This window comes from Acomys minous, assembly GCF_964271855.1.
Source record: "Acomys minous genome assembly, chromosome: 9".
Lineage (NCBI taxonomy): Eukaryota > Metazoa > Chordata > Mammalia > Rodentia > Muridae > Acomys > Acomys minous.
Window position 1 is genome coordinate 83,576,324 of NC_140490.1, and position 24,769 is coordinate 83,601,092.

Here is a 24,769-nt window from a genome sequence, read left to right on the forward strand (position 1 = left end):
GGGAATGAGTGTGGAGAGGCTAATTAATCCAGGACAGAAGACGGCATTTGACGTCCAAACCAAAACCAGGAGGGGATGGGGGGGGGGGCGAAGGGGGTAGGCAACAAATTAAAAAAATAAAAAGGCAAGAACAGAAAATTAAAGACCAAACAAAAGCGCCCTGAAAGGTAACAACACTCAAAGCAGGAAGAGAAACATGGAATGGGTGTGGGGTTGAAAATCGGGGTCTGAACAGAGGAGGGCTGTGGCTGCCCCAAGGAGATGCCCGGGCCCCTCCCCGCCAACAGAACACAGCATCTGGCCTCGCCACCCAGCACCCAGAGGCCTTGGCTGGACAGTGTGGCGCCCGACGGGCAAGAACCCCCAGAGAAGGCATCCTCGGGACAGACCAACCCAGACCCAGACCTCCATCTCTCTAGACTCCCCTGAACCTTCCTCGGGCACAGTAGGACCTCTGCAGAGGCTGAGGCCCCCCACCTGCAGGGATCGGGCTATGAGTGGACAGAGCAGAGGTCCATGTTCAGCCCAGGCATAGAGCTGCCAAAACTGTTAACCAAACCCCCAGTGACAAAGGATTCAACTGGTTACCTCTCAGCCACCCATCTCTGCCACCTCAGTCACAGCAGCCACTACTAATCCTCTATCTCCATCAGTCAACCAACAGCTATCTGTTGAAACAGGGTCTTGCTCTGTAGCCCAGGCTGGCCTCTAGCTCACGGCAATGGGTTAGCCTCAGCCCCCTGAAGGCTGGGGTGGCAGGCCTGAGCCTGTGTGCCCAATGGTTCACACGCGCTATACTCAAGCTGTCGTGAGCTGGACACTGGGATTGGAGGTCTGGGCTGCACAGCTGCTTTCTTTGATGCCACTCAACAAGCCTGGTCTACATCAGAGGAGGAGACAGCCAGTCAGAGAGGTGACAAAGCTAAGGAGAATGAGGAGCTGTCAACCTCAAAGCCATGCCTGCCGCCCTCCACCACTTGCCCTGGAGCAGCCGTGCTTAGCTGAATGTCTCTCTCTTGCTATGCGGGTTCCTACAAATGTGTGCATCATTGCTGGGGGACACAGAGGGTGAAAACACTCAGTCAAGTGAGCCATGGGCCCCCCTGAGCCTCACTGAGGGCCCTCACACCCAGAGGCAGCCGGTGGAGCAGTCGCTTAGGCAAACATGCGGAACCCCAAAGGGGTGGAGCCCAGGGCTCACACAGCTCACCGAGGACCAGGTTTCTGGTTCTAGTGGCCTTGCTCACGTCTGACCCAGCCTCAGTTTACATCGAGGGCGCTGCTGTGCAGAAGGGACCGTGGTTTTCAGAACATAAAAGCCACAGATGACCTGAATATGCTGTTTCCACCCAGGGCTGATTGTGGCCTAAACGCTAGATGGGATCCTGATATGGCCAGCCACTACCGTTTAAACGGCCAGTGACTGTCAGTTAAATAACTGCTCCCATCACTAAATGGACAAGCCAGTCAGCTGCGGAGGTGTCTGAGGCATCTGAGAAACGCTGCTGCTGGGCTCCACTTTCTACGTCCTGCAGGAAGTGGGTTGGTTTGCCGGAGTCCGCAGTGGACGGCCGGTGCTAGCGGCCGGAAGTGGCTCTCATCCCCTCCGTGCACCCTCCCAGCCAGTGGGCGTCATGGCTGATGCTGTGTTCTGCCCAGTTCTGGGCAGTCGCCCACCCGCTTTGTTCCTCCACCCCTTGGCTGCAGGCTTGAGGTGCATTAGGAAATAAGGTGAGCGCAGAGCCCACAGGACGGACGGGCCCCCGAGGGACCCCCGCCCCAAATTACCGACCTGAAAGGAGGGTCCAGGCGGGTTATAAGGGGCAACACCAGCCTTGGTCCTCGGCACGCTCCAGCTGGCTCTGGTCCCCAGCGCTTCTGGTCACCGAGTAGCCGGGGAGGGTCCCAGCAGGGGGAACCCGAGTGGGCGAGTGGGGTCAGGAGGGTTGGGTGGCAGGGGTGGGGGATGGTGGTGGCAGGTCGGGAGGGGATGGTCGCTTCAAACCCCGATTCACATGGCAAAAAAAAAAATCAAATCAAATCAAACCAACTGAAAACCGTCAAAGCAACCAGGAGACAGCCCCTCCCCCAGGCAGGAAGAGGCAGAAACCAAAACTCAAAAGTGGGGGTTTGAGGATGAGGGGTGGGTGGGCAGGGACTGGAAGGGTGAGTGGGGAAGAAAACTCAAACCAGTGAGGTGACCTGGCTGAAGCGCTAGGTAGGTCCGACAGTGTCATACGATTAACGATCAAGCAAGCTGCAGATGAGGGAGGGGGGTTCTGTGGGGGCATTTTGGGGTGAGAGAAAAATGTGGCTGGTTCTCTAAACTCCAAAATGAGTATGTAGATGGGGGGTGTGTGCCAAGGACTTGTGCAGCTTCCGCTGGGGTGGAGGGCGAGTTAAGCTTAGATTACACCTGTCACGGAAGGGGGACTGGGGTAGAGGCCCAAGTTCAAAGCCTATTTCCCATCCCTCCCCCTTGGTCCCCAGCATCCTGGAGACCCCTCCCCACCTGCCTCCCTGTCCCACCACTGGCTCTCTTGGTCACGAAGCTGCCACATAAAGGCCCAGAGACCCCGGGCCCTGGCTTGGGCTGCTGAGCAGTGGCCTTGGCAGGCTGCGGGGTTGTACTTCAACTAGTCATTTTCCAATTGTTCGATGTGTGACTGTGTGTGTGTGTGTGTGTGTGTGTGTGTGTGTGTGTGTGGGTGCCCTGTCTCCTTCTTTGATTGCCCCCACAGTCTTGCCAATTGACCTTCTCCACCTCCACCTGCCACTGTGGCTTCTCCCAAGGACCAGGTGTAATCTAATGTCCCGTCCGACCCCGCCCACAGGGGGGACACAGATGCAGAGGGTGAGGCAGGCAGCAGGCGACGTGTCAGTCAGTGCTCAGTGTTCCTGTGGGACGGCCCCTGTGACACCCCCCCACCCCACCCCGCTGGAGTCTCCCCGCCCTGAGACCCCTCTCCCTCAGCACAGGACAGGGTGGTGGGGGTTGGTGTACCATCAGGGGCCTAGGATGCAGGGCGTAGTCAATAGGAATAGGCAGCTGATCAGCAGACCCCTACATAGCAGCTGGGGACCTGAGAGGTGAGAGCAGTTCCAGGCCCCACGTCTCTCTCAATTCCCATTTAGGAGACATGAGAATGCCCCGCCCCAGAAGTCAGGTGACAAATTCCAGGACTTGGGTGTAGAAGTCTCACTGCAAGGGCCTAGGGCTGAGCCAAGCTCAGAAACCACGCAGGGACTGGGCCTCCTCGGCTTTGCTGGCAGTGGACGTTATAGGAAGCCAGCATTGGGGAGCCTGGGTCCCCAACGGGTCCTTTGTCCTTTGTAGGTGGGAGGTTGTGCCTCCACAGCAGGCTGGGGAGTGCACTGTGGTGAAATCACTCTGTTCCAGTGGGTGCAGATAAGCGCTGTCTTTTGTGGCTACCCTGCAACCCGTTAAAGGCTCACAGCTTTAAACTACTGAGGAGGAAAACGTGAAGAGCCTGCGATGACGCCATCTGACTGTCTCTTGGCACTGTCTTCCCTCAGGGAAACCCCAGAGAGGCTCAGAATGTGTATTTTAAAACAGCCGTAAAGATGGGCTCTTGCCATTTAATCCCCAGAGATCAAGGGCAGGCAGCTCCTGGGGCTCCATCAGCTGAGCCTGCCAGTTAGGGGAGGCGGCTGGGGTTGTCCGGCTGACTCTGGGGCTGCTGACTTTGCAATGCTGGAGGTTCCTTGTCACTCTGCAGGCCTCACAGGCCAGCCCTGCTCTCCTGGTGGCTACTTGTGTGCCAGGGGCCTTAGCTAAGCTCCAGGCTACCCTCTTCTGCCTCTCTTGGGTCCCAGGACTTCCTCAGAGAAAACCCCAAGGGGGAGAGTGACATCACTGGCCCCAAAGGAGCCACCTGCCCCCAGTGGACAGGGCTCAGAAAAACAGTAGTAAAGACCAGGCGGGCCAAGCTGGCTTGCAGATTCAGTCCTGCACCGCAGTGCTCTCAGGCAGCCCCCACAGGCCACCTTTTTTATGGGGTGCTGGATCTGAACTCAGGGCGTAGAGCATGCCAGGCAAGTCTCTCCGCTGTCTCTTAAACTGTCGCATTTAAACAGAGGACATGGGAGGCACACGACTGCCTAGGGCCACCAGCTCCTCCCTCCCTCCCCTTTAGGACCCTCTCCACCTAGGGCACATGACGCTGTAGGCTCATAATGGCTGCAAATACTAGGTAACTCCATGGTTCACTTGAGGACTGAGCACCCTAAGAGATCAAAAAGAGAAGCCCACAGTCGCACGTGGGGACCAGCACCTGCCTAGGGTGAGCCTTTGGGCACAGGCCTGGACAGCACTGCTCTCCAACCCCAGGTGGTCCTTGGTGGGGGGTCCCTGTTCCCCAGGACCTGCTTTGTGGGGAGGGGAGGAGGCACGAGAGAGTTTTCCTAGGGCTCGGGCTGGTGGGTTTTATCCTGACTGAGAGCAGGGGTGACACAAGAGTCTGGGGACCTCAGCAGCCGAGGGGAGCAGCGAGGGAGAGCACACGGGCCACTTAAGGGGTTTTATTCTTGTGGGTAGGGCAAAGGTGAACGTGTGAATCTCAGAAGAGAGAGTGACAGATAGCTAAGAGAGAGAGGAAACAAGAGTTTAGAAGGGAGGGGCAGGCAAAGAGGGGGAGGGAGTCAGGGAGAAGAGAGTTGGGGAGACAGAGAGTCAGGGAGAGGCCACACCCCAAGTGCCCCTGGTTTTCTCTGGAATTCCACAGCCCTGATGCTCTGGTGACTCTGAAAGTGACCACTCTGAGGGGCAACACAGCTGTGGTTGCACCCAGGGCTGGTGAGGACGGAGCAACGCAGCAGCTAATGTTGCCTGGGAGGCAGAGGCGCACTGCTGCAGACAAGCTTGCTGGCCAGGTATTCTCCTAAAGTCTGTCACATTATTTCTTTCTCCCTGGGTGGGCAGTTCTAGATAAGCCAAGCTGGCATGCACGTAGCCACTGCCGGCTGTCACTCTTTCTGCCAAGCGCTCGAGATTCTCGCGCTGTGGCACCCACTCTTTTTTAGATTGGCCAATACTGAACAGGAACTCCGGGCACTGGCAGCCCCTGGCTGGATTCTGTGGGAGGTCAGGGTATTAAATATGCTGAGGCAGGAGGCTGGGAGCCTCTCCTGCCAGGTGTCCAGGGCGGGCTGGAGAACGTGGACTAGGAACCACAGCTAACCGGGGCATTCCCCAGCTCACGCCCCTTGTCCTACAATACCTAAGTGGTCACTTTGTGTCAAAGCATCCTGGCTGTGGGACCCCTTCCGCCCTCTGGGTGACAGCTGGGACAGGAACACTGGCTTTAAACTCACAATGCGTTTGGTAACAACCACAACAGCTCAGCCCAAGAAAACCGAAACCCAAACAGCACAGAACAAGACAGAACCAAAGACATCGCTTTGGAGGAGAGGGGCGTCCAGTGAAGGGAGGCAGAGCGGGGTAGGGGGACAACCAATCAATCCTCCCAAAACGAAACTTATTTTTAAAATTATAAAAAAAATAAGAAAAAAAAACAAGAAAAAAGAAACTAAAAAAAAAAAAAGAAACAGGAGACAAACACTCCAACAAAAGGTTGGGAATCCACCAAACTGACAAGAGTGGCATGCAGAGAATTTTTTTTTTTTACATTCTCCCAGCATGCATCAGGCCCAAGTTACCATGACGACGAGTGCAAAAAACTTAGCAACAACATTACCAAGGGATGCAGAGGCGACCACAATGCAAGCATCGCGTGTGCCCGCCGCGCCGGCGGCGGCTGACATTAGGTTCTGTGTGTCTTTCTGGGTTGTCTGCTTAAGGCTCAGTACCTGATTCCACTTTACGTCTGGTTTGCTATTCATTTTCCGTATGCATGTGTGCGTGTGTCCTGCGCAGTGTCTGTGCGTTTCTTGTGTGTGTGTGAGCATGTGTCAGTGTTTTTATTTTTTATTTTTATTTTTTTTTTCAGAATGTAAAAATGTGGGTAAAGAAAGTAAAAAAGAAAAAAGCCACACCAACCTTCTCGAAGCTCTGAGGGATGTAAGGGGGTTTGATGCGCACAATGACATGGGGAGAAGAGAAAAAATAGGGGAGATACAGAGAGTAAAAAGAGGACTTCCCACGGCTAAAGCTGCAATCGTTTGCTTTTTTTTTCTTTAAACCAAAAAAATAAAAAAATAAATAAAATCAAAAAAGAAAAAGAACATAAACCTCCTGCCCTTTCCTCGTTCAGCGCTGAGCACAACCAGCAGCGCCAACGCTCTTCCGACCCTCACCTGCCCCCAGGGAGGGGCGTGGCCAGGACACACAGGGCCCTCCTCCCTCCTCACACCCTTACTAAGTGCTCCACCCTCCCCACTCCATCCCTGCCGTCCCCTCTCTCCTGAACCCTGCCAGACTCACAACCCCCAGTCCCCAGTGTCCAAGAAGAAACACGCAGGTTAGATGAAGGCCGTCACTGGAGTCCTGCAGGGACTGCAACTCACCAGGGTGCCGTGGCGGCAGAAGATCACACTGGCCCCCTCCCACCCACTCGTGCCCTCCCTCCACACGGCCTCCTGCTTGGAGCCAAGATGTAAAACCCACAGCCCAGGACCCAAAGGAGTTAACTAGGGGCTGAGGAAGGTGAGGGCTAGAGGGGGAGGGACAGCCTGCCGGCCTCCCTGAGTGGAGAGGGATGAAGGCCAGAGGCGCTGCGGGGGAAACTGAGGCTGGGGGAGGAAGGTGAGCAGGCCGACTGATACAAGCAGACGGGGGTCCCCAGTGTGTCCCTGGGACATGGAGGAGGAGGGTGCACCAAGGGTCCCGCAGGGAGCCTCCTGCGGTGGAGGCATGAGGCAGCAGCCGGCAAGGAACCCAGGCTTCCAGCCACAATGGAGGGAGCCTGGGATTCTGAGACCCACTTGGGGTCCCAAGGGCTGGCCGGGCGGCATGTCTGGCCAGCAAGCCACCAGCACACGTAGGGGCCATGGCCCTGGCCTCCCACAGCCTTGATATAGTCCTTCTAGAGCGAGCACTGGGTTCTGGGATGCTGGGTGGGGGTACAGCTCGGAAACCCCGTTCCCCACAGTCTTTGCTAGAGACACTGGACGGGGTGGGGAAGCAGGGAGCCACGAGGCCACAGGTTCAGAGAAGCGAAGCCAGCAGGACACAGGAGACACAGACACCACACAAGCCAACTTGGGGGTGGGGACGTGGCAGGAAGGGCGGTGGCCCTCAGGCTCCCCCGGCCCTGTAGGCCCAAGACCGGCCCCCCCCACCTCTGCTCTTTTCCCACCCACCCTGCCATCAGTGCGGCCCCCTGAGTCCCACGGCCCACAGTGTGGTGACTGTCATTCCAATGACCCCATGGATGGGGTCAGGGCCTTCCTGCTCAGGACTGCACAGGACAGGGGAGCCGGGAGGCCATGAGCCCAGGGACAGGATGGGACAGGGTGGGACAGTGGGTCCCTGCCTCTGCCTGGCGGAGTTCCCTACCTCGCACGTAGAGGTTGGCGGGTGACGAGTAGCGCACACCAGCGCTGTTGGTGGCCACACACTCGTACTTGCCCTGGTCTGTCTCCTCGCTGCTCTCAATCTGCAGGGCACCTGCGGGAACAGGGATGGGACCTTGCCAAGATGGCCAGCACCAGGATGGGGCTGGGCCTGACAGGCACCCCCACTGTCACATCTGTACTGCCCACTCACAAAGGGGGAACCATGGGGCACAGCATAGTGGGGTGCCCAAGAGGCTGTCACTCCTAGAGGTTACAAGGAGGAGGTAGAGGGGCCACCCCAGCCTCTTGTGGACCAGGCCAGCCCAGACTTGTGGGTGGTGGCAGTGAGCCCGGGCTTTGCCCCCAGGGCAGCTGCCAGTCAGCGGGAAGGGACAGCCCTTCCTCAGAGGCGGAGGTTGACAGCTGCTGGGTGAGGACTTGGGGGCCACATGCACAGACAGATCCCATGTCTGAAACCCAGGGCAGAGCGTGGGGACCTTAACAAGCCCCTGCACATTGGTGTTAGGACCTAGATACCTCATGCCAGATCCTGGGGACCAGGGTGACCTGCATTTGAGGTCACAGCTCTCTGAGGGTGCTCACCAGGCCAGCCTGGGCTACAGGAGACCTTGTCCAAATCCATCCAACAAAACACAGAACTCAAACACAGAGGATACGAAGAGGGAGCAGCACCACCCGAGACCCTTGGAGCCCCAGAGGACGTCACTCTTCCCCCATGGACATTTCGACAAGCTACAAGCTAGGTGTTCCCCGCTTCGCTGCAAAAGCAGAGATACTTGAGACCTCAGCCCTTGAAACAGCTTAGTGTTTGCAACTTAAAAACAAAAAGTGAGGTATGTGTCGCCACGCCTGCCACCATGGGCCTACTATATACAACCTTGACTTACAGCAGCAGCTCAAAGGCAAGAGAGCCTGGCTCAGTATATCAGATATCGGGCCTGCATCGGCTAAGTGCGACACAGTGACAGCCATGTGCAGAAACCCTGGGCTCCCCGACCTCATTGGTCCAGACTTTTTGTCCACATTCTCTGTTTTTTGATGGCTCTACCCCAGCAGTGACAGGGCACAGAGACCCCTGTGCTCTCCCTCTTGGGTGGCAGTGAAGGCCGGCCACCACAGAATCTGACCATTGACTTCAAACAAGATGACTGCAGCGACCAGGAAGGGTAGGAGAGCCGTTTGTGGCTGCACAGTATGTGGGGCACTGGTTCTGCTTTCACGTGACCTGCGGAAGTGGGTGTATCAGGCCTGGCTTTGGAGAACTCCTGTCTCTGATCATTCCAGGCTGAACACCCCTAAATCTCAAAAGGTCCTTTTGCAGCTTCCTGTAGATGGCTGTGAGTGCAGGGGGCAGGGGTTTGGGTAGGCATGGTAAGTGGTGCCTGATCCACAGGTGGATGCCCACACTGTCCCCTGCAGCCACACTCGGCCCAAGCCACAGACAAGAGACACAAACACCAAAGGGGTTGGGGATGGGGGAGTCTTGTGGCAGGTGGAGGAGGGTTTCTAGTGAGAGCTGAGGGGCAGCTGGTGAGGGGCAGACCTCTTACCTCGGATGGGGGTGCTTTCTGTAAGGGAAACAGAGACACAGGTGAACGTCACAGGAGAGGGGCTGCGGGGCCACGAGCCACGCTTGTCCCTTTGCCGGGCAGTGGAGCTGCAGCCAGCCTCATGAGAGTTCCAGGCCTTTGGGGCTGGTGCTTCCTGCAAGTGGCCCCCCTGGGTCTGGCTTGAGCCCCAGGGAGACTGCGCCTCCTCCCTCTGATTATTTTTGGAGTTCCAGCAAGAGGGTGCTTTGAAATCCAGACCAGGAGGGGCGGGTAGTAGCAAGGTCCTAGGGGTCTTGTTAGTGACCAGGGAGGGACAGGAGTTAGCGCTGGAGAGCTGGGCACTGGTGTGGCAGGGGTCAGGTGTCACCAAGGTTGGGATGGAGACTTGGGGAAGGAGCCAGAGGCGGAGGGGACCTCGTGGCCTCCTTCAGCTCCAAAGGAAAAGAGGAAAAAGGCCTTCTGTGGGTCAGCCATGTCTAAGGGAGAGAAAGTTCCAGGCTGGGGGTGCCTATGCGGTCTGTGATGCTGTTCATCTGCTGGGGCCAAAGCCAGCCGCAGCTATAACCACTAGCCCAGGACTGCTGCACAGTTGGGTAAACTGAGGCAAAGGCAGGCAGAGCGCGTCTCAAGCAGCTTCTAGACAGAGAGCCATGGGGCTGTGACACCAGGTCTCACGTCTTGTGCACTCACTGCGGCCTGCACCTCCTCCTTGCTCTGTGTCTGTGGCCCAGCCCCAGCGTCTATGTGGGCCTAGCTGCCTGGAACTCACTGTGTAGACTTAAACTGGCCTCCAACTCATAGCAACCTCCTGCCTCGGCCTTCTGAGCATTAGGGTTAAAGGCACAGCCCTTGCGCCCAGCAGAGAGATCCCACCCCCTTGAGGCTGCTCTGCACACTGTCAGTGGGAGCCAGTGGGAACTTGTCATCTGTGTGGTGGGAGCTTTAACTCTGTTCAGATTACAGTGGCAGGAGCCCACCCCACCTCAGGCTGTTGCTCACACTACGGCAAGGGGAAAGACCCCGCCCCCCTCATCCCTTTCCACCTTTATTTTGGTGATGCTGGGGATGAAGGCCAGGGCCTCGTGAGTATGTCTGTATCAGTCACTATCACTTTAGCAGAACTACCCCAGCAGCATGTTTCAGAATGCCTGAGTTAGGCACAGTGTCTTCGCCATTAAATCCTGTCTCCACTCACTGAAGCCCAGGAGGAAGTTCAGAGTAGTGGGGGATCGGGGTGAGGGGATTGTGAGGTGGAAGGTCCCCCAGCCTGGGGTCAATGGCATTTTTCCTCTTTTCCTCGTGGGTGAGGTCTGTCTGCAGGTGAGAGAGCATTAGTACACATGCCACACGCAGTGGGTCAGTTACTGTCACGGTGGCTGTTAGTGTTGGGGCAGAGGGGTGGCAGGACCGTTAGTGGTTGGTGTGGCAAAGAAGTGAGGACTTACCAAAGCTTTCTGAGCGTTACACAGAGGGAGGAGAAGAGAGAAGAAGGTTAAAGGTCAGCCACTGGGCATCCGGCTGCTCGTGGGTATGAGGGAGAAGGAGGAGGAGGACCATGGGGTGCAGGGCGGCCCCCTACAATGCTTAGTCATCAACCCCTGGACCTTGGCCATGGGATGGCCAGGAGGTGCCTCAGAGCTGGAGCGTTCCCCTGTGTGGTTGGGGCCTGCCCTGTGTGCTGCGCAGATCACCTGAAACTGCACTGAGCTGTGTCTCAGGGGGCTTGGGGGAGGGGTGTGAAGGAGACCCCAAGGACAGCAAGGGGTGGCCTCGAAGGACTTTGGTAGCGAGGGAGAGACTAAGGGAGGGGAAGGGGGTAGCATGTGAAGAGGTTGGTATAGGGGTGCCTCGGAAACCAGGAAAGACACGTGGGACATGAGTGACAGACACTGAGGGTCCAGCTTGCACATGCTTGTCCCCAGGGAAGGGCGGGTGGAGCCATGTGCACTTGGGCGTGGGAGGGACAAGAGGCAAGCAGGTACAAATGTGGCTGAGAGCCCAGTCCCAGCATTTTGCCAGCAAACAGGAGGCAGGGCGAGCCACTCAGGGAGCCACACACACGCACATGGACACGGACAAGTGACAGAGAACACAAACATGGTGCCCCAGGAGGACACACAGATTGGTCAATTGGGCCGAATGCGGTCTCTGCCCAGACACCACTGTAAAACACCGAGCCTCACTGGTCTCAGGGCCTGGCCTCCATCCCGGGCCTTCCCAGAGCAGCTGGAACCAGGACAGCCACTCATCAACACTGCTTGGTTCTGGCACCTTCAGCACTGAGGACAGTGTCCCAGGAGCCTCCATAGCCCTGTCACCTCGACTGCCGGTGACCCACCACCTCCCCTGGAACTGCAAATCCTCAGCCACACCACACTCAGCTGTCCGAGGCTCCCTGCACCTGAGCCTGGCTGACTGTTCTGACACTGTGCTTCTTTCTCTCTCACCTTCTATGGCTCCCCAATACCCTCGAGCAACCACGTCCTATAACACACTGTGGAGCTGGGGTGCCCGTCACCGTGCCTACCTGCTGTCAGGGCCAGTGCTCCGCAGTTACCTATCTCAACTACAGCCACCCTCACCCACAACCCCACAACGCACACTGTGAAGTCCTAGAGCCGGGCTCCCACCGTGGGCCTCTGCGGCTCTCTATGGCCTAGCTGGCTCCACATGCATCATGTACCACCCGTGGGTCACCGCCATCCACACCAGGTAGCGGCCTACCAACCACCAGGCCTGAGGTGCAGGTATCTGCCACCCTCAGTGATGCTTTCATCCGTCGGCCACCTGTGCCCACCTGATCGAAGCTGCTTGATGCGCCCATTGCTGGCACTGGGATCCACAGGCAGGAAGTCCTTGAACCAGGTGATCTCGGGGTCAGGGTTGCCACTGGCAGCGCAGAGCATAGTGGCCGTGCGTGTGCGCTCCACGACCTTCAGCTGGGGGCCCATGTCAATGTTGGGGAAGCCCGGGGGTAGCTGGTCCTCTGGAGGTGTAGAGACAGGGAGAAAATGGGACAGGCATCCTCAGTGGCTGCAGTGCTGTGCATGTTGGTATCTACAGCTAGAGATGGGGACACTGGGTGCCATCTAGTGGTGACCCCTTCACGGCCCCCTAGCACCCCAGCAGGAGCAGCCATCAACCCTTCCCCAGGACCAGGCTGCCTGATTCTACAGTCTTCCTCCTCCCTCCCTCAGCCCCCTGCTCCCTCCTGCCTCTGCCTCCATCCAAACATCCTCGTGCTAGACCCTTCCAGAACTCAGAACCCAAGCCTTCTAGAGAACATCAGGTCTGTTTGCTGGGACAACCCAGCCTGACACCCACCACCAGGGACCGAGATGCAGGAGCAGCATGAGTCTGAGATCAGGAAGGAGGGGACCACACGGAGCCACCCCAGCCCCAGCGGTACTCCCCAAGGATGCCCAGTGGAAATGAGATACAGCAAGAGGCCCAGGCAACACTCAGGAGAACAGGACACTGGAGCCAGCAAGGGGGTCACCAGACACATGCCTAACTGCTTGTATTCAAAAGGGATGGGCTAACCCAGGGCCCAGAGCTCGGTCAATGCTTGCCCTGCTAAGGGTATGGCAGGCACAGCCTTGTGCATAGGGGCAGGTCCCCTGACAGTGTTTGCCACTGGAACCACTTGGCTTGTGGCCGAAGGTGTTTGGGGGAGAACACCTGACATCTCGGGAGCACTCTGGCTGCTGTGGGTGCAGGGGAGAACTAACAGTCACGTGCTTAAGATCCCATGGCAGAAGGGACAGCAGGCATCATGAAGGTAGCTGGGGACACAAGTGGACAAGAACCCGTCCTGGTAGAGAATGCAGCCCAAGACACAGCAGGCTCTCACACATGTACAGGCAGCCTCCAAGGGTGCTGTGCACGTGTGTGTGCAGCAGTCAGCTGGGGTGGCAGAAGTGGGAGGGGCAAGGCTGCCTGGTGTCCCTTCATGCCACACTGTGCCCAAGTCCTCGGAGTTCACCTGGTCACAATCAGATGGAGAGAAGGAAAAAGAGAGGCGGGAGTGGCAAGGGCTCTGGCATAGTTTGAGCTTGCCTAGGGGTGGAGGTGGGGCAAAGGCTGAGTGGGCGGGGCAAGGGGTGGGTGTGGGTGGGGCCTGGGCAAGGGCGTCTGTTCTGAGGCTTCAGTGGGAGGAGCCCACAGTGGTCAAAGAACAAAGAGAGGTGGGGGGGGCTGGAAGGAGGGGGGGAATCTTTCCAGACTCCCAGTGATCACTGCATGATGGATGCAGAGTGAGTCCCAACTCTGCGGAGTGTTGACAATGATGCTGGCACAGGGCAGCAGGAGGCTGCTGCCGAGTCTGTGATGGGAAAGGTCAAGGCAAAAAATATCCCAGAGAGAGGAGAGAGAGGAGGGGCCCTGGGGTGTGTGGATTCTGCCCAGCTCCACCCCTTCCAGGCTCTGGCAGTCATGGAGCGCAGAGCTCACTGTGGGGCCCCTTGTTCGAGATGACAGAATTCCTGGACTGTGGACCCTGGGGTGGCTTGGAACGCCCACGAGTTCCACTGGCCCTGTGTCCCAGGCTTCAGGGGGGAGCTCCCAGGGACCTGTGATGCCCAGGGCAGCTGCTCACAGCCACAAATGCAATGTCCCCAAGGGACAGGACACCCAGCTCCCTAGGTTCATGACCCCTGCCCAGGCCACACAGCTCCAAGGCTGCTGCTTTGGGACTTGAATTCAATTGTCTGGTCCCAGTGTTCTGTGCCCCTTATAGTGAGCTAGGGCACAGGACTCAGGCTGGCAGGCTTGTGCCCATGCTGCTGCCTTTGGGGGAACCCACCCTTTGCTAAGTTCTTCTGTGGGGGCTGGGTGAGCGGTCACCCCAGGTAGGCAGGAGACTAGCCATGGCTATCTGTTCTGTTCCTGAGTGGCTGGCATCAGCTGGGGAGGGCAGTGGTGACCCAAGCTGACTGGTGACAAAGGGTCACAAGAGACCAAGGGACAGAGTCCGGAAAGCACTGACTGAGAGCCTGGATCAAGCTGAGCCTGCTGTCTACACGCTGCACAGACATTCAAACCACACAAAGCGAGGAGCCTAGGCAGTGTGGGAGTGAAGACATCCTTAGATAAATCAGCAAGACCGACGCAGGAAGGCTTGGGGGCAAGTTCTGCACTCTGGTCCCTCCTCCCGGACCCCGGGACACACACCTCTGAGGACGGTCAGCTTCGCGTGAACTGTGATTTCCCCCACGGAGTTCTGGGCCACGCACTCGTACACATTTTCATCCCGAGGCGTCCGCAGTGGCTGGATCCTCAGCACCGCCCCAGAGCTCTCGTCAAAGTCGATGGTCTGGGAGTAGGGGTGGGGGTGGGGGTAAGAGCGTGAGGCCAGCCTAGGGAGTGTGCTGGGATGGGGACGATAGCTGCTCCAGGCACATGGTGACCCTAAGCCAAGGGTGTCATGTGTGTGCGGGAGGGGACACGGGTATGCACTCAGGAGACCACCCAGGACCAGTCACGGTGAAATAAAAGAAGCCAGGAGACACATCATGACCACACAGACTGGATGGATGGAACTCAGCCCACGCATTCCACACTGATTATAGGGCGTGGGCACGTGGGCATCTGATCACCCATGTGTTCAGATGTGGGGTGTGAGTTAAGACTCAGAGAAGGCAGGGCCTTGCCTGAGGACACACAGCACAGAGTGGTAGACCCAGGAAAGACTGCAGTGCTGGGATGGGGGCAGTGCAGGATGGGTGTCCTGGCCACATAGTGGCTTCCTGTGGCCACCTAGTGGCATCCCGAGGCTCAGCCACTGTCCTACCAGGAAGGGGTGTGTTGGCTTGAGGGCACCCCCAACCTGGCTCCAGCTCACCTCGAAACGCTGCGAGTTCACTTTCTTGCCCTTCTTGTTCCAGGTCACCCGTGGCTTAGGATCGCCCGTGGCCTGGCACACGAAGGAGGCCACGCCTCCCGACACACCAATCTGGTCCTTGGGCTCTTTGATAAATCTGGGTGGCTCTGGGGATTCAGCAAGGAGAGGGGAGGTCTCAGGTCCTGGCCAGAGAGCTCCCTCAGTGTCAACAGAGGACCTCCCCACAGGCTCACACAATCACATGGTACCCCACAGAGACTAGGGGTCCCCACACTGAGCCTCTAGAGACACATCAGCAATGACCTGATACACCCAGATTACACCCAAAAGAAACAAAACATGCTCTAATTCTTTAATGGGACCTGTGGGGAAACTACGGCACCAAGCAGGGAGGACAGAGGTGACCACAGATGAAAGTGGAGGGCTAGCGAGAGGGCCTAGCAGGGACAGGCGCCTGCCACCAAACTCTCAGAATCATGTGTGATCCTGGGGTCCACAAGGTGAAGGGAGTATGTGACTTTCACATGTTATGTTCTGACCGTCACACATGCCCAGGCAAGCACATGCACGCACACACAATATGCTAAGTGACTATCCAAACAAAAGTGTTCAAAATGACCAAAGTCGGTATTTGAACCCAGAGCTCCTGAGAGTGGCATGAGCCAGCGATGCAGGCCTGAGGAGGGGCTTGGCCCTCGATCCATCAGGCCTCACATGAACCCACCCTAAATGCCCGCCTGGGGCTTTAAGGTGGGTAGATACGCCATGCTTCCTTCCCATTGGCTGTTTGGTAGCAGCCCGTCATCCCAGTACTGGATGGATGCACCAATCCTAGCTCCCCTGCAATGTCCTCCCCGGATACCGGGACCCAGAGCTGTCCCTCACAGCTGGGGAGACGCAGCTTAAGCACCCAGCCAAAGGGGAACTGGGAAGCAGCACCAGCACTCAGACCTCTCAACACTGGGTGCTGAGCTTCAGAGTGAGCCAGCAGGAGGCAAAGGGGGTACACTGGAGGGCTCTGACTGCTACAAGTCTGGGTCCGCACAGAACCCCGGTTTCTTCTGGTCATGGGTCATATTGATTATCAACAGGAGTTGCTGCCAGGGACTGGCCAGCCTCCTCTGCAAAGCCTGCTTCTGAACTCACAGCTCCATGTCCAGGCACACGCAGCCTCATAGCCTCTTTAGCCGCCCGTGTCCCCACCCCCCGCTACACATTTGAGGGTATTAATGCGGTATATGGGGGTATCTTTCCCTTCAGCCCACGACAGGTCCAGGCTCTGAGGTAATGGAGACAGACTGGGGACCCTCCTCTGTTACTCACCGGGATGACACCTGGGATTACGCGTCCTCAGCCAAGGACATGGGGAGAGAAACCCTGGCCAGGTGGAACTGCCCCTCAGAAGTGGGACACACCCCTCCTGCCCTCCAATCCAGCCAGCCCTGTGACACTGTCCCCTCCTGCTGTCCTCTTCCAGGGAGCCCCGGAGTCCCCACAGCACTGCTCTCCGCTTCTGTGCCAGGTGACCCCTAAGAACATTTGTCCCTGCCCCTCTGCCCACTGGCCCCTGGTGCTGGGCCGACATCCATCTGTCTGCTGGGCCCTGGGCCCGGAGCCAACCCCGCAGAGCCTGCTCCGCCCGCTGCGGTAGACAGGATCTTGTGGGCTCCTGCCATCTCTGCTTGGCATGGCCCCCTCCTCCTCCATACTGTCCAAAAAGGAAAACCACCATGGGCCTGCAAGGGACCAAGTCGCCTCGGCACCAGGCCCTGACAGGGTTACCATGACCCTCACACTCATTTGTACAGAGGCCCAGAGAGGACACATAACCTTCCTAGGTCCCCCAGCTCCGTTCCTTAGAAGAGACCAAGGTCCAGAATGGAGTTTGGCTCTGACAGAGGCTCCGGCCCTGGGTTCGGCATGCCACTCCAGCCAGGGCCCTCCGCAGACATCCTGGCCCACTCAACACCTCAGTGCCCATCCTCCACAACCACACTGCGTCACCAGGGAGTCTTCCCTGTGGTCCAGCAGGGCCAACTCTGCCCCTCCTGACTTCCTACAAGGAGAGGGGTTTTCTGTACCCTTATCCTCCAAGGTCCCTAATGCAATGATGGATCTTGGTGTCAGAGGGAAACTGAGGCCCTACATACATCTTAGCAATGAGCAAAACACAACCCTGAGCTCCAAACTACACCAATCTCCTTTTAATAGATTCGTTTTAATTTTTTATTTATTTTATTTTTATTTCTGTATGTGCACGCAGAGCCCTCGGAAGCCAAAGGAGTATGTCAAATCCCCTGGTGGATGGGTGCTGAGAATTGAACCTGGGTCCTCTGGAAGAATAGTTAGTGCTGTTAACTGCTGACCCATATCTCCAGCCCCTTTCCCTTTGGGTTTGTTTGTTTGTTTGTTTGTTTGTTTGTTTTAGTCAAGGTTCTCACTCATTAGCCCAAGCTGTCTTTGAACTCACAGATATCCACCTGCCTCTGCCTCTCTTGAGTGCTGGGATTAAAGGTGTGCACCACTAACATTTTTTATTTCTGGATTTTTCTATGGTCAGTCAACCCCACCAGGAATGGCAGCAAACTCCTATATACCTACAAAACCCTGGCCCCAACGTTCTCTCTCCTAAAAGCCCATCTCGGCTCCTGGTGGCATCTGACCTAGCACTGGTGCAGTGGACACTGACAACTCACAGCACTGCTACTGTCTGACCAGCGTCACCTTTCTTGTCCAGCCCCAGCTGTTCACAAAACTGGACACCAACCCTCTTCCTCAAGCATGCAAGCTCTGTTTGGACCACAGTGGGAACAGACACACAACCAGGTCCACCCACCCCAGCCTGGCCTCTTACCTTCAGCCGTGCACCCTCTGGCCAGCAGTACCAGGAAGAGCCCCATAGGACCCACCACAGACGCCACGCTGGGACTCCAGGTGGGCGCCATACTTGGCAGTGGCCTCTGGCCTCCACCCTGGCGGGGGACGGTGCCCCCGTGCCTCACGGAGAGGCCTCAAGCTGAGGTGTCCAGAGGGGCAGCGTCTGTGGAGACAACGGAGCAGTAGTGAGTGGGTAGTAGGAAACTAGGGTCTTCCCTGAGGTGGCGCTATGGGAGGGACCCACATGTGGGGTGCAGGTGGGACTAGGAGGTTACAGGGACACCCCAGAGCCCACTGCCCTGTCTTGGGTGGACAAAGCAGTTTCCTGAGATGGCACCTCCTGTTAGCCCAGGATGGCCTCCAATTTGCTAAGCAGCCGAAGACCTCCAACTCCTGATCCTCCTGCCTCTGCCCGCACACTGAACCCCACTTTGACATCCTGGGCCCTAGAAGCAAGTGTGGGCCACACCCCCATCCCGAAGCTGAACCCCGATGCCTGCTTCCTGCCCCAATGCTCTCCACCCTGACAACCGCTGTAGCACCCAGGACCCCCAGAACAGCTGATGCTGCCCATCCCCTGCTGGGTGAGTCTTTGCTCATAGAGCCGCCCCACAGTGTGGCCTGGAAACGACAGGCATGGTTCTGTGGCATTTACCCAGCTTCCCACAAGGGCACCAGTCCCCACCCTGCCCACAAACACCTAAGTTCCCAGGCGCAGCATCCCTCAGGTGTGCCTCGAACCCAGGACCAGCCATGTCTTGGCACTCTGGAGCTCACCCTGCCTCAAGCCAGGACAGTGGGTGGAAGCCCAAGGAGAGGCCTGATAGTGTGAGCACCACACCCCGGAAGGGCCCAGGCTGTGGCCACAGGGAGGAGAGAGGCACATAATGACTGGTGACCCTGTGATTCTGTCTCCCAAAATACCCAGCTGTGGTCTCCTCACCCAGCCCCAAGGGAGAGCAGGGACTGCGGTGGCCAGTTCATGGCCCAGTGTGTGAACCAGGAGGGCACGGATGGGAGAGAGAAGAGGGGGGCTCAATACACACACAGTCAGACCACAGTCACAGAGCTAGTCAGACGGTAGATGGACCCAGGCACACAATCAGGCTGGAAGCAGATGCGGGGAACATAGACAGCAGGCAGGCGGACATGGGCATAGTCAGGCCGCAGACACAAAGACATCAGATATTCACATAGTCAGACTGCCAAGATGGGGACACCCCCACTTCTGTACCCAGCCTGATTCTGTACACAGTCAGGCCACAAGCCCAATATACAAAGCCAGACCTCAGAGGTACACGGGCAGGATTCGTACCCACAGTGGGATGTACTGCAGCTGTCATACACACACGGTCAGGGTCAAGCAGGCAGTATGCACACAATACACCCTTCAAGGGTGCTGGGATGTGGCTCACTGAGTGTCCTCCGCTAGGCCCCTTCACACCAAACACGGACCTGCAAAGCCATGCCTCTTTCCCCAAGGTGGTGGCGGTCCACCCACAGGGCCACACAGTCAGACTGCACATAACACCCACAGGCCCACACAGTCAGACTGCACACAACACCCACAGGCCCACACAGTCAGACTGCACACAACACCCACAGGCCCACACAGTCAGACTGCACACAACACCCACAGGCCCACACAGTCAGACTGCACACAATACCCACAGGCCCACACAGTCAGACTGCACACAACACCCACAGGCCCACACAGTCAGACTGTACATAATACGGGCCCGATCTACCAGCAGCCAGGTAGACAGACAAAGCCCTGGGTCAGCCTCTCACCTGGGACTCACCCTGCAGCCCCGAATACTCAGAGGAAGGAGAGCCATGCTAGCCAGGGACCAGGCGACCACGCCAGCCCCACCCAAGGCGCCTGTGGGAGGCTACAATGAGGACAGGAGTGGCTAGGTCCAGGCCACTCGTACAAGCCTTGGGAGAGCCACTGGGGAAACTGAGGAACAAAGCAGGCCCACAGCCTGGGAGGCTTGGGAGGGGGTTTCCAAGGTAATACCCCAGATGAGGCATGTGTGTGAGATGTCCCTAAGGTGGCTCACCACTCTGACCTCTCAGGGTCCCAGATTTGTGCCACTTGGGGGGTGGAGTGGCAGCTGACAGACACAGGCTGAGGGAATGGGAGGGCATCCCCACATCCACCCCAAGGCCTGATGGGATGTGGGGTAGAGGCAGAAAGAGCAACTGAGGGAAAGTTCACACACTATGCCTATGCAGATAGAACATCCCAGGGTCTGTCACACCCCAGTGCTCCTCAAAGGGCTTTCCCAGGAGGGGGACAGGACCCATGTGCCACCCTAAGCTGGTCTGTCTTCCCCAGGGCCTTTGCACACACAGCTGGATGTAATGCCACCTTTTCTTAGGTGGAGAAACTGAGTTCCAGCCATTAGTCAAGAACTCCATTGTTCTCAAAAGCTGGCTGGAGGCAGGTCCAGCCTGCTTTGCAAGAGGGGAAACTGAGGCTCGGGGCGGCATTAAGGCTGCATGGGCTCGGGCGTGAGCCTGGGAGAAGCAGGATGAGTTCTGCAAGCCAGCCCCCTCTGGGAGCTCCCACGCTGCACTCACGGGGGAACGAGAGAGTGCCAGGCCACAGGTCACATGGACCTGGAGCTGGCTTTGTGTGCCCACACAGCCCAGGAGCATAAAAGGGTGATTATAACCCAGGCTGGGTGACACAGAGGCTCTGGGTCACCCGTACAAGGGGCACCTCCTGGAGCCCCAGACAGTGTCCCGAGCTCATTGGGGTGTCAGCCAAGAGGGACACGCAGCAAAACCCGCTTGGCCAGGAGGCAAAGTCCCCACAGGGCACACTTCTGCAGCCAACTAGTCCTTGAGGCCTGCACCCTCTGGGAGGAAATGCTCTCAAGCTAGCCCCACCCAGAACCCACCCAGAACCCACTTTAACTACTACTGAGTAGACTTGAGGGTCAGGAGTGGGTGGGTGCGGCCTGAGCTCTGCCAAACTCTGCCACACCGAGAAGGCAATCACACAAAGGGAACCAAGGCTCAGAGACGCGGTGCCTGTCCCCAAAGGGCTGGGATAGAGTAGCCCACTCTCCCTGGCAGCCCACGTCGTCTTTTCTGGGCTGCTGGGTTTGGCCTGCAGTCTCTCCCATAGTTCAGTGCTTTGGGCCCCCACCAGATGCCCCCTTCTCACATATGGCCCCAAGTACACATCCTTCAAGTGCCAAGACACCCGCCCCCCCATCCCAGCTGGGTCTCAATTCCTCTCTAGAATCCTCGGAGTGCCCATAGACACCCACCATAATAACCCAGTCTCCCATCCCTGCCTCTGAGTCGTCATACTGTTCCATGCACGTCCTTGCAAGTTGCACACCCTTCCCTCTTTCCCAACAAACCTCAGCCCTGCATCCGTCAAAGTCGCCACCCTGGACACCCCTGGTGGAATGCCAAATCCACTGTCGGGGGCACCGTCCCAAATACACCTTCCCAGCCCTACCCCCAGGCCGCCCCCCAACCCCAGCAAAACTAGAAGGAAACTCAAGTCGCAACATGAGAGGGCACCTACTTAATACTGGACCTCACTGGATGGGCGCTTTATCCACAACACCCCTTTCCTCCGTTCTTGAAGGGGAAACTGAGGCTGGCAGAGCCGAGCTCTGCAGACAGGAGGAGCCAGAGTGGGCTGCACGTTTGCAGGAACCTGGGGGCAGGAGAGGCCCAGACAGGGATCGCGTGAAGCCCTGGGGTGCACAGTGGGCGTGGCTCCGGCCCCCTTGAGCCCCAGGACCTTAGGGGTGCGCAGGGGTGCAGGCGGCCCCGAGGCGCAGCGAGCGGGAAAGTTTCTGTGCTCCGGCTGCCCCTCCCCCGCTCGATCCCTCCGCGGCCCAAGGGCTCCGCCCCCGGGTGGGGGAGGGGTCGGCGGAGCATAACGGTCCCGAGCTCAGCCAAGTGCAGGACGCGCTCGCGGTGCCGAGGGGAACCCGAGCGGCTCCGATCGCGCCCGAGTATCCCCGATCGCGCCCGAGCGTCCCCGAGGTCGAGCGCGCAGGGACGCGGGGGGTCCCCTGGCTCTGTGGGGGAACGCCAGGATGGTGACAAAGGCCGGGCGGGGACACGGCCGGCCCGAACCACTCACCGCGTCTGCGAGGTCCGGGCTGCACCGCTGGCTGCACCGTCCGTCGGTCCGTCGGTCTGTCAGCGCCCGCCCAGCGCAGCGCAGACTTGGCGCAGGCAGCGGAGCAGCAGTCGGACCGGGGGCGGAGCCTGGCCTGCGGGGGCGGAGTCCGGAGATTCCGAGGGGAGGGGCAGAAGGCGGGGCTTCTGGGGAAGCCGGGCTAGGGGGCGGGACCTCGCAGCGGTGGAGTGAAGGCAGATTCAGGAGGCAAAGGGAGCTGGGGGAGGGGCTCCTTGGGTGGCAGGCCGGCTGAGGGCGGAGCTTGTAAGGAAGACTAGCCGGGGGCGGAGCTTAGAGGGGGCAGGCTGAGGGTAGATTCGGGTTGAGGGGTTTAGGGGCGGGGCTTCTACGGAAGGCTGGTTGGGGCGGAGCTTCTGAAGAAAGCTTCGCAGCTTCAGGCGATGGAAGACATGGGAGGAAAGGAACTGGGGGCGGGGCTTCTGGTGAGCGTCTGGGGCGGGGCAGATGCTCCAAGGCCTCTCAGGGGCGGAGATTCCGATGGAGTTGGGGTTTGGAAAAGAGAAGGGGCAGGCTGGAGGCGTGGCCTTTTAGGGGGGCTTTAGGGACTAACCTTCTCCAGGACTTGGGGCGTGGATTGTAGAGATGTAAGGAGAGGAGCTTTTAAGGTGGGCGTGGCTTTCTGGCACGAAGCCAGATAGAGGCGTGGCTCCGGGAGGCCTGGCTCAGCTGGAGGACACGCCCCAGCTCCTGAGGCCGTAGTAAGCTAGTGGAAAAGGGTGGGGAGGGGAGAAACACCGCCGGAAGTGAGGCCGGGTGTCAGAGTGTCAGAGGAGGGGGGTGGGATGGCTGTAGCACAGCACCCCGGACCCGGTTCGCAGCGGGGCAGTCGCCATAGCGATAGATGCAGGCAGGACCCGGATGACCCATGCGCCCGGGCCAGCCCAGACCTCTGGCTCCCGCATCCTGGGCTCCCCTTTGGGTCTTAAGGGCTGCAACGTGGGGACCTGGTGGCCAAGGCTCTCTCCCAGCAGCGAGCCAGATTGGAAACAGATGCTGCCTCCAACTCCCTCTGTGCACCTCCTAGGCGGCTTCAAACTCAGCCGGATGCTCAGGGGCCCGCGCAGGGGGCTCGACACTCTTACCATCCCGTGTTCAAAAGAGTAGGGTGACCTGTTCACAACAGGACGGCTCACCACGAACTTAAAGACCCTCTGCGACATCTGGGACTAGAGCAAGGCTGGAGTCCCCTGCCACCCAGTTAGTACAACAGGACACAATGACCTATAAACAACAACCCCGGGCTAGATGCCTGTCGGCCATGTAGCAAGTATGAGGCTGGCCTGTCCCCAAAATCAAATAACAAAATGCCTGTCTGGCTGGGCCCAGGCATGCAAAGGCCCAGGCAACCCACAGTACACGCTAGGATGTATACCTGCCCAAGCCCCTTGGGCTGTATTGTCCAGAGGGGAATACCCTGAGCTGCCCAACACACTAGGGAGGGTAGCCAAGGGCTAGCGGCTTGCTCCCTGCCAGCCCGGCCTTCTCTTCACCAAGGGTATGGAACTGACATCCAGCCCCCTTTTCACTACAGTAACCACACTGCTGGGACACAGCCATTCCCATGGCAGTCAGGGAAATCTAGGCCAGGTCTTCTTCTCCACGGGGCAACCTAACCTGTGGAGCCCCAAACACCCTGTCACAGCACTGTCAGGCCACATGTTAACAGTTGGTCACAGGGCCTGCCTCCACAATCAGGCATCCTCCGGTGGAGCAGCTGGGATCTGCCACCATGACCCTGCCCTCCTCCACATCAGCACAGGGCCAGGATGCCCAGGAAGGTCTCAGCAGACAGCCACACCACTCTTTGCCTTTGTCACAACAATGGTACTGAGTCTGCTGCAGAGCCCTGTTCTAGGCATAGCAGAGACCAAGGGTTGGACAGGAAAGGGGGGGGGGTGCTGTAGACCAATGAGGGGCCATGTGGGAATGCGATCCATACTGAAAGGAGGGCTGGCCGCCAGGGAAAAGAGTATTTCAAGTAGAGGCATAGGAGGGTGCAGGGTGGGGCCCCGTGGGCCTTAACTCTGAGGGAGGTGGGAGCCACAGAGCTGTGGGCAGGAAGGGTCAGGTGCCCAGGATGGAGGACACAGGGCTGGTCCAGGCAGAGCGGGTGCATTTGTGGTAGAATTTTAAAGCCCCAGTGAGTTTTCCCAGGGGCTGGTTGTTATTATAGGATGTTCGGCACTAGAGGGGTGTCCTTGAGACCAACCCAAGGGGCTCAGGAACCTGCTGTCACTACGTCCTTCATCCCCACCAGGACGCTGCCACCCTTGGGGACGGACACAGGGACAGAACGCGTCAGCGGCTCCTGCAGCTGGGATGTTAGGGTGTAATTTTTGTTTTCTTCAAAATAACTTTTCTTCTAATTATGAAACAGTCCCGTGCAGGAGAAAACTCGCAGATGTCAGCAGAAAGGGGGAAAATAAAAGTTACCCAGAATCCAAAGGGCCAGGGCAGAAACAGCGTGCCCGGCCGTGAGCACTCAGTCTTTCTATGGAACACACAATGAGCATCTACTATGTGCAGGACTGCTGGGGATGAGGAGGAGGCTGGGCCAGGAGCAGCCCCGCCATAGGCACAAGGTGTCAGAACACGCGCCCAGATGCTCTGGAGCCGGGTGACATCCGCAGCTAAGCCTGGGTGAAAACATTCAGTCAGGCACAAACATCCCATAGGAGGAACAGCCCCTATGAAGGCCCCGAGAGCAACCAGCCTCTTCCAGTCCTTCTGTGTCTGCACTGCTTTCTGTTCTACCCACTATGTAGCCCAGGCTGGCCCTGAATTTACAGCAATCCTCCTGCCTCAGCTTTCCAAGTGCTGGGA

The 24,769-nt window shown here is 58.1% G+C and overlaps 1 protein-coding gene across 7 annotated transcripts in view; it reads right to left on the minus strand.

Moving 5' to 3' along the window:
• PTPRS (protein tyrosine phosphatase receptor type S) overlaps window positions 1-22,035 on the minus strand; it is a 48,362-nt gene extending 26,327 nt beyond the window's left edge. For 5 of the 7 annotated variants that reach the window (XM_084794210.1, XM_084794209.1, XM_084794208.1 and 2 more), the window contains exons 1-6: window positions 21,887-22,035; window positions 17,744-17,929; window positions 14,890-15,035; window positions 14,220-14,361; window positions 11,845-12,033; window positions 7,478-7,588 (exon numbers count right to left, since the gene is read on the minus strand). In XM_084794210.1, coding sequence (XP_084650336.1) covers window positions 7,478-7,588; window positions 11,845-12,033; window positions 14,220-14,361; window positions 14,890-15,035; window positions 17,744-17,834 — 679 coding nt within the window. In that variant the 5' untranslated portion in view covers window positions 17,835-17,929; window positions 21,887-22,035. The remainder of the gene's footprint in view (window positions 1-7,477; window positions 7,589-11,844; window positions 12,034-14,219; window positions 14,362-14,889; window positions 15,036-17,743; window positions 17,930-21,886) is intronic. The other 2 variants (XM_084794212.1, XM_084794211.1) reach the window with 1 other exon arrangement.
• Between the last annotated feature and the right edge of the window lie 2,734 nt (window positions 22,036-24,769).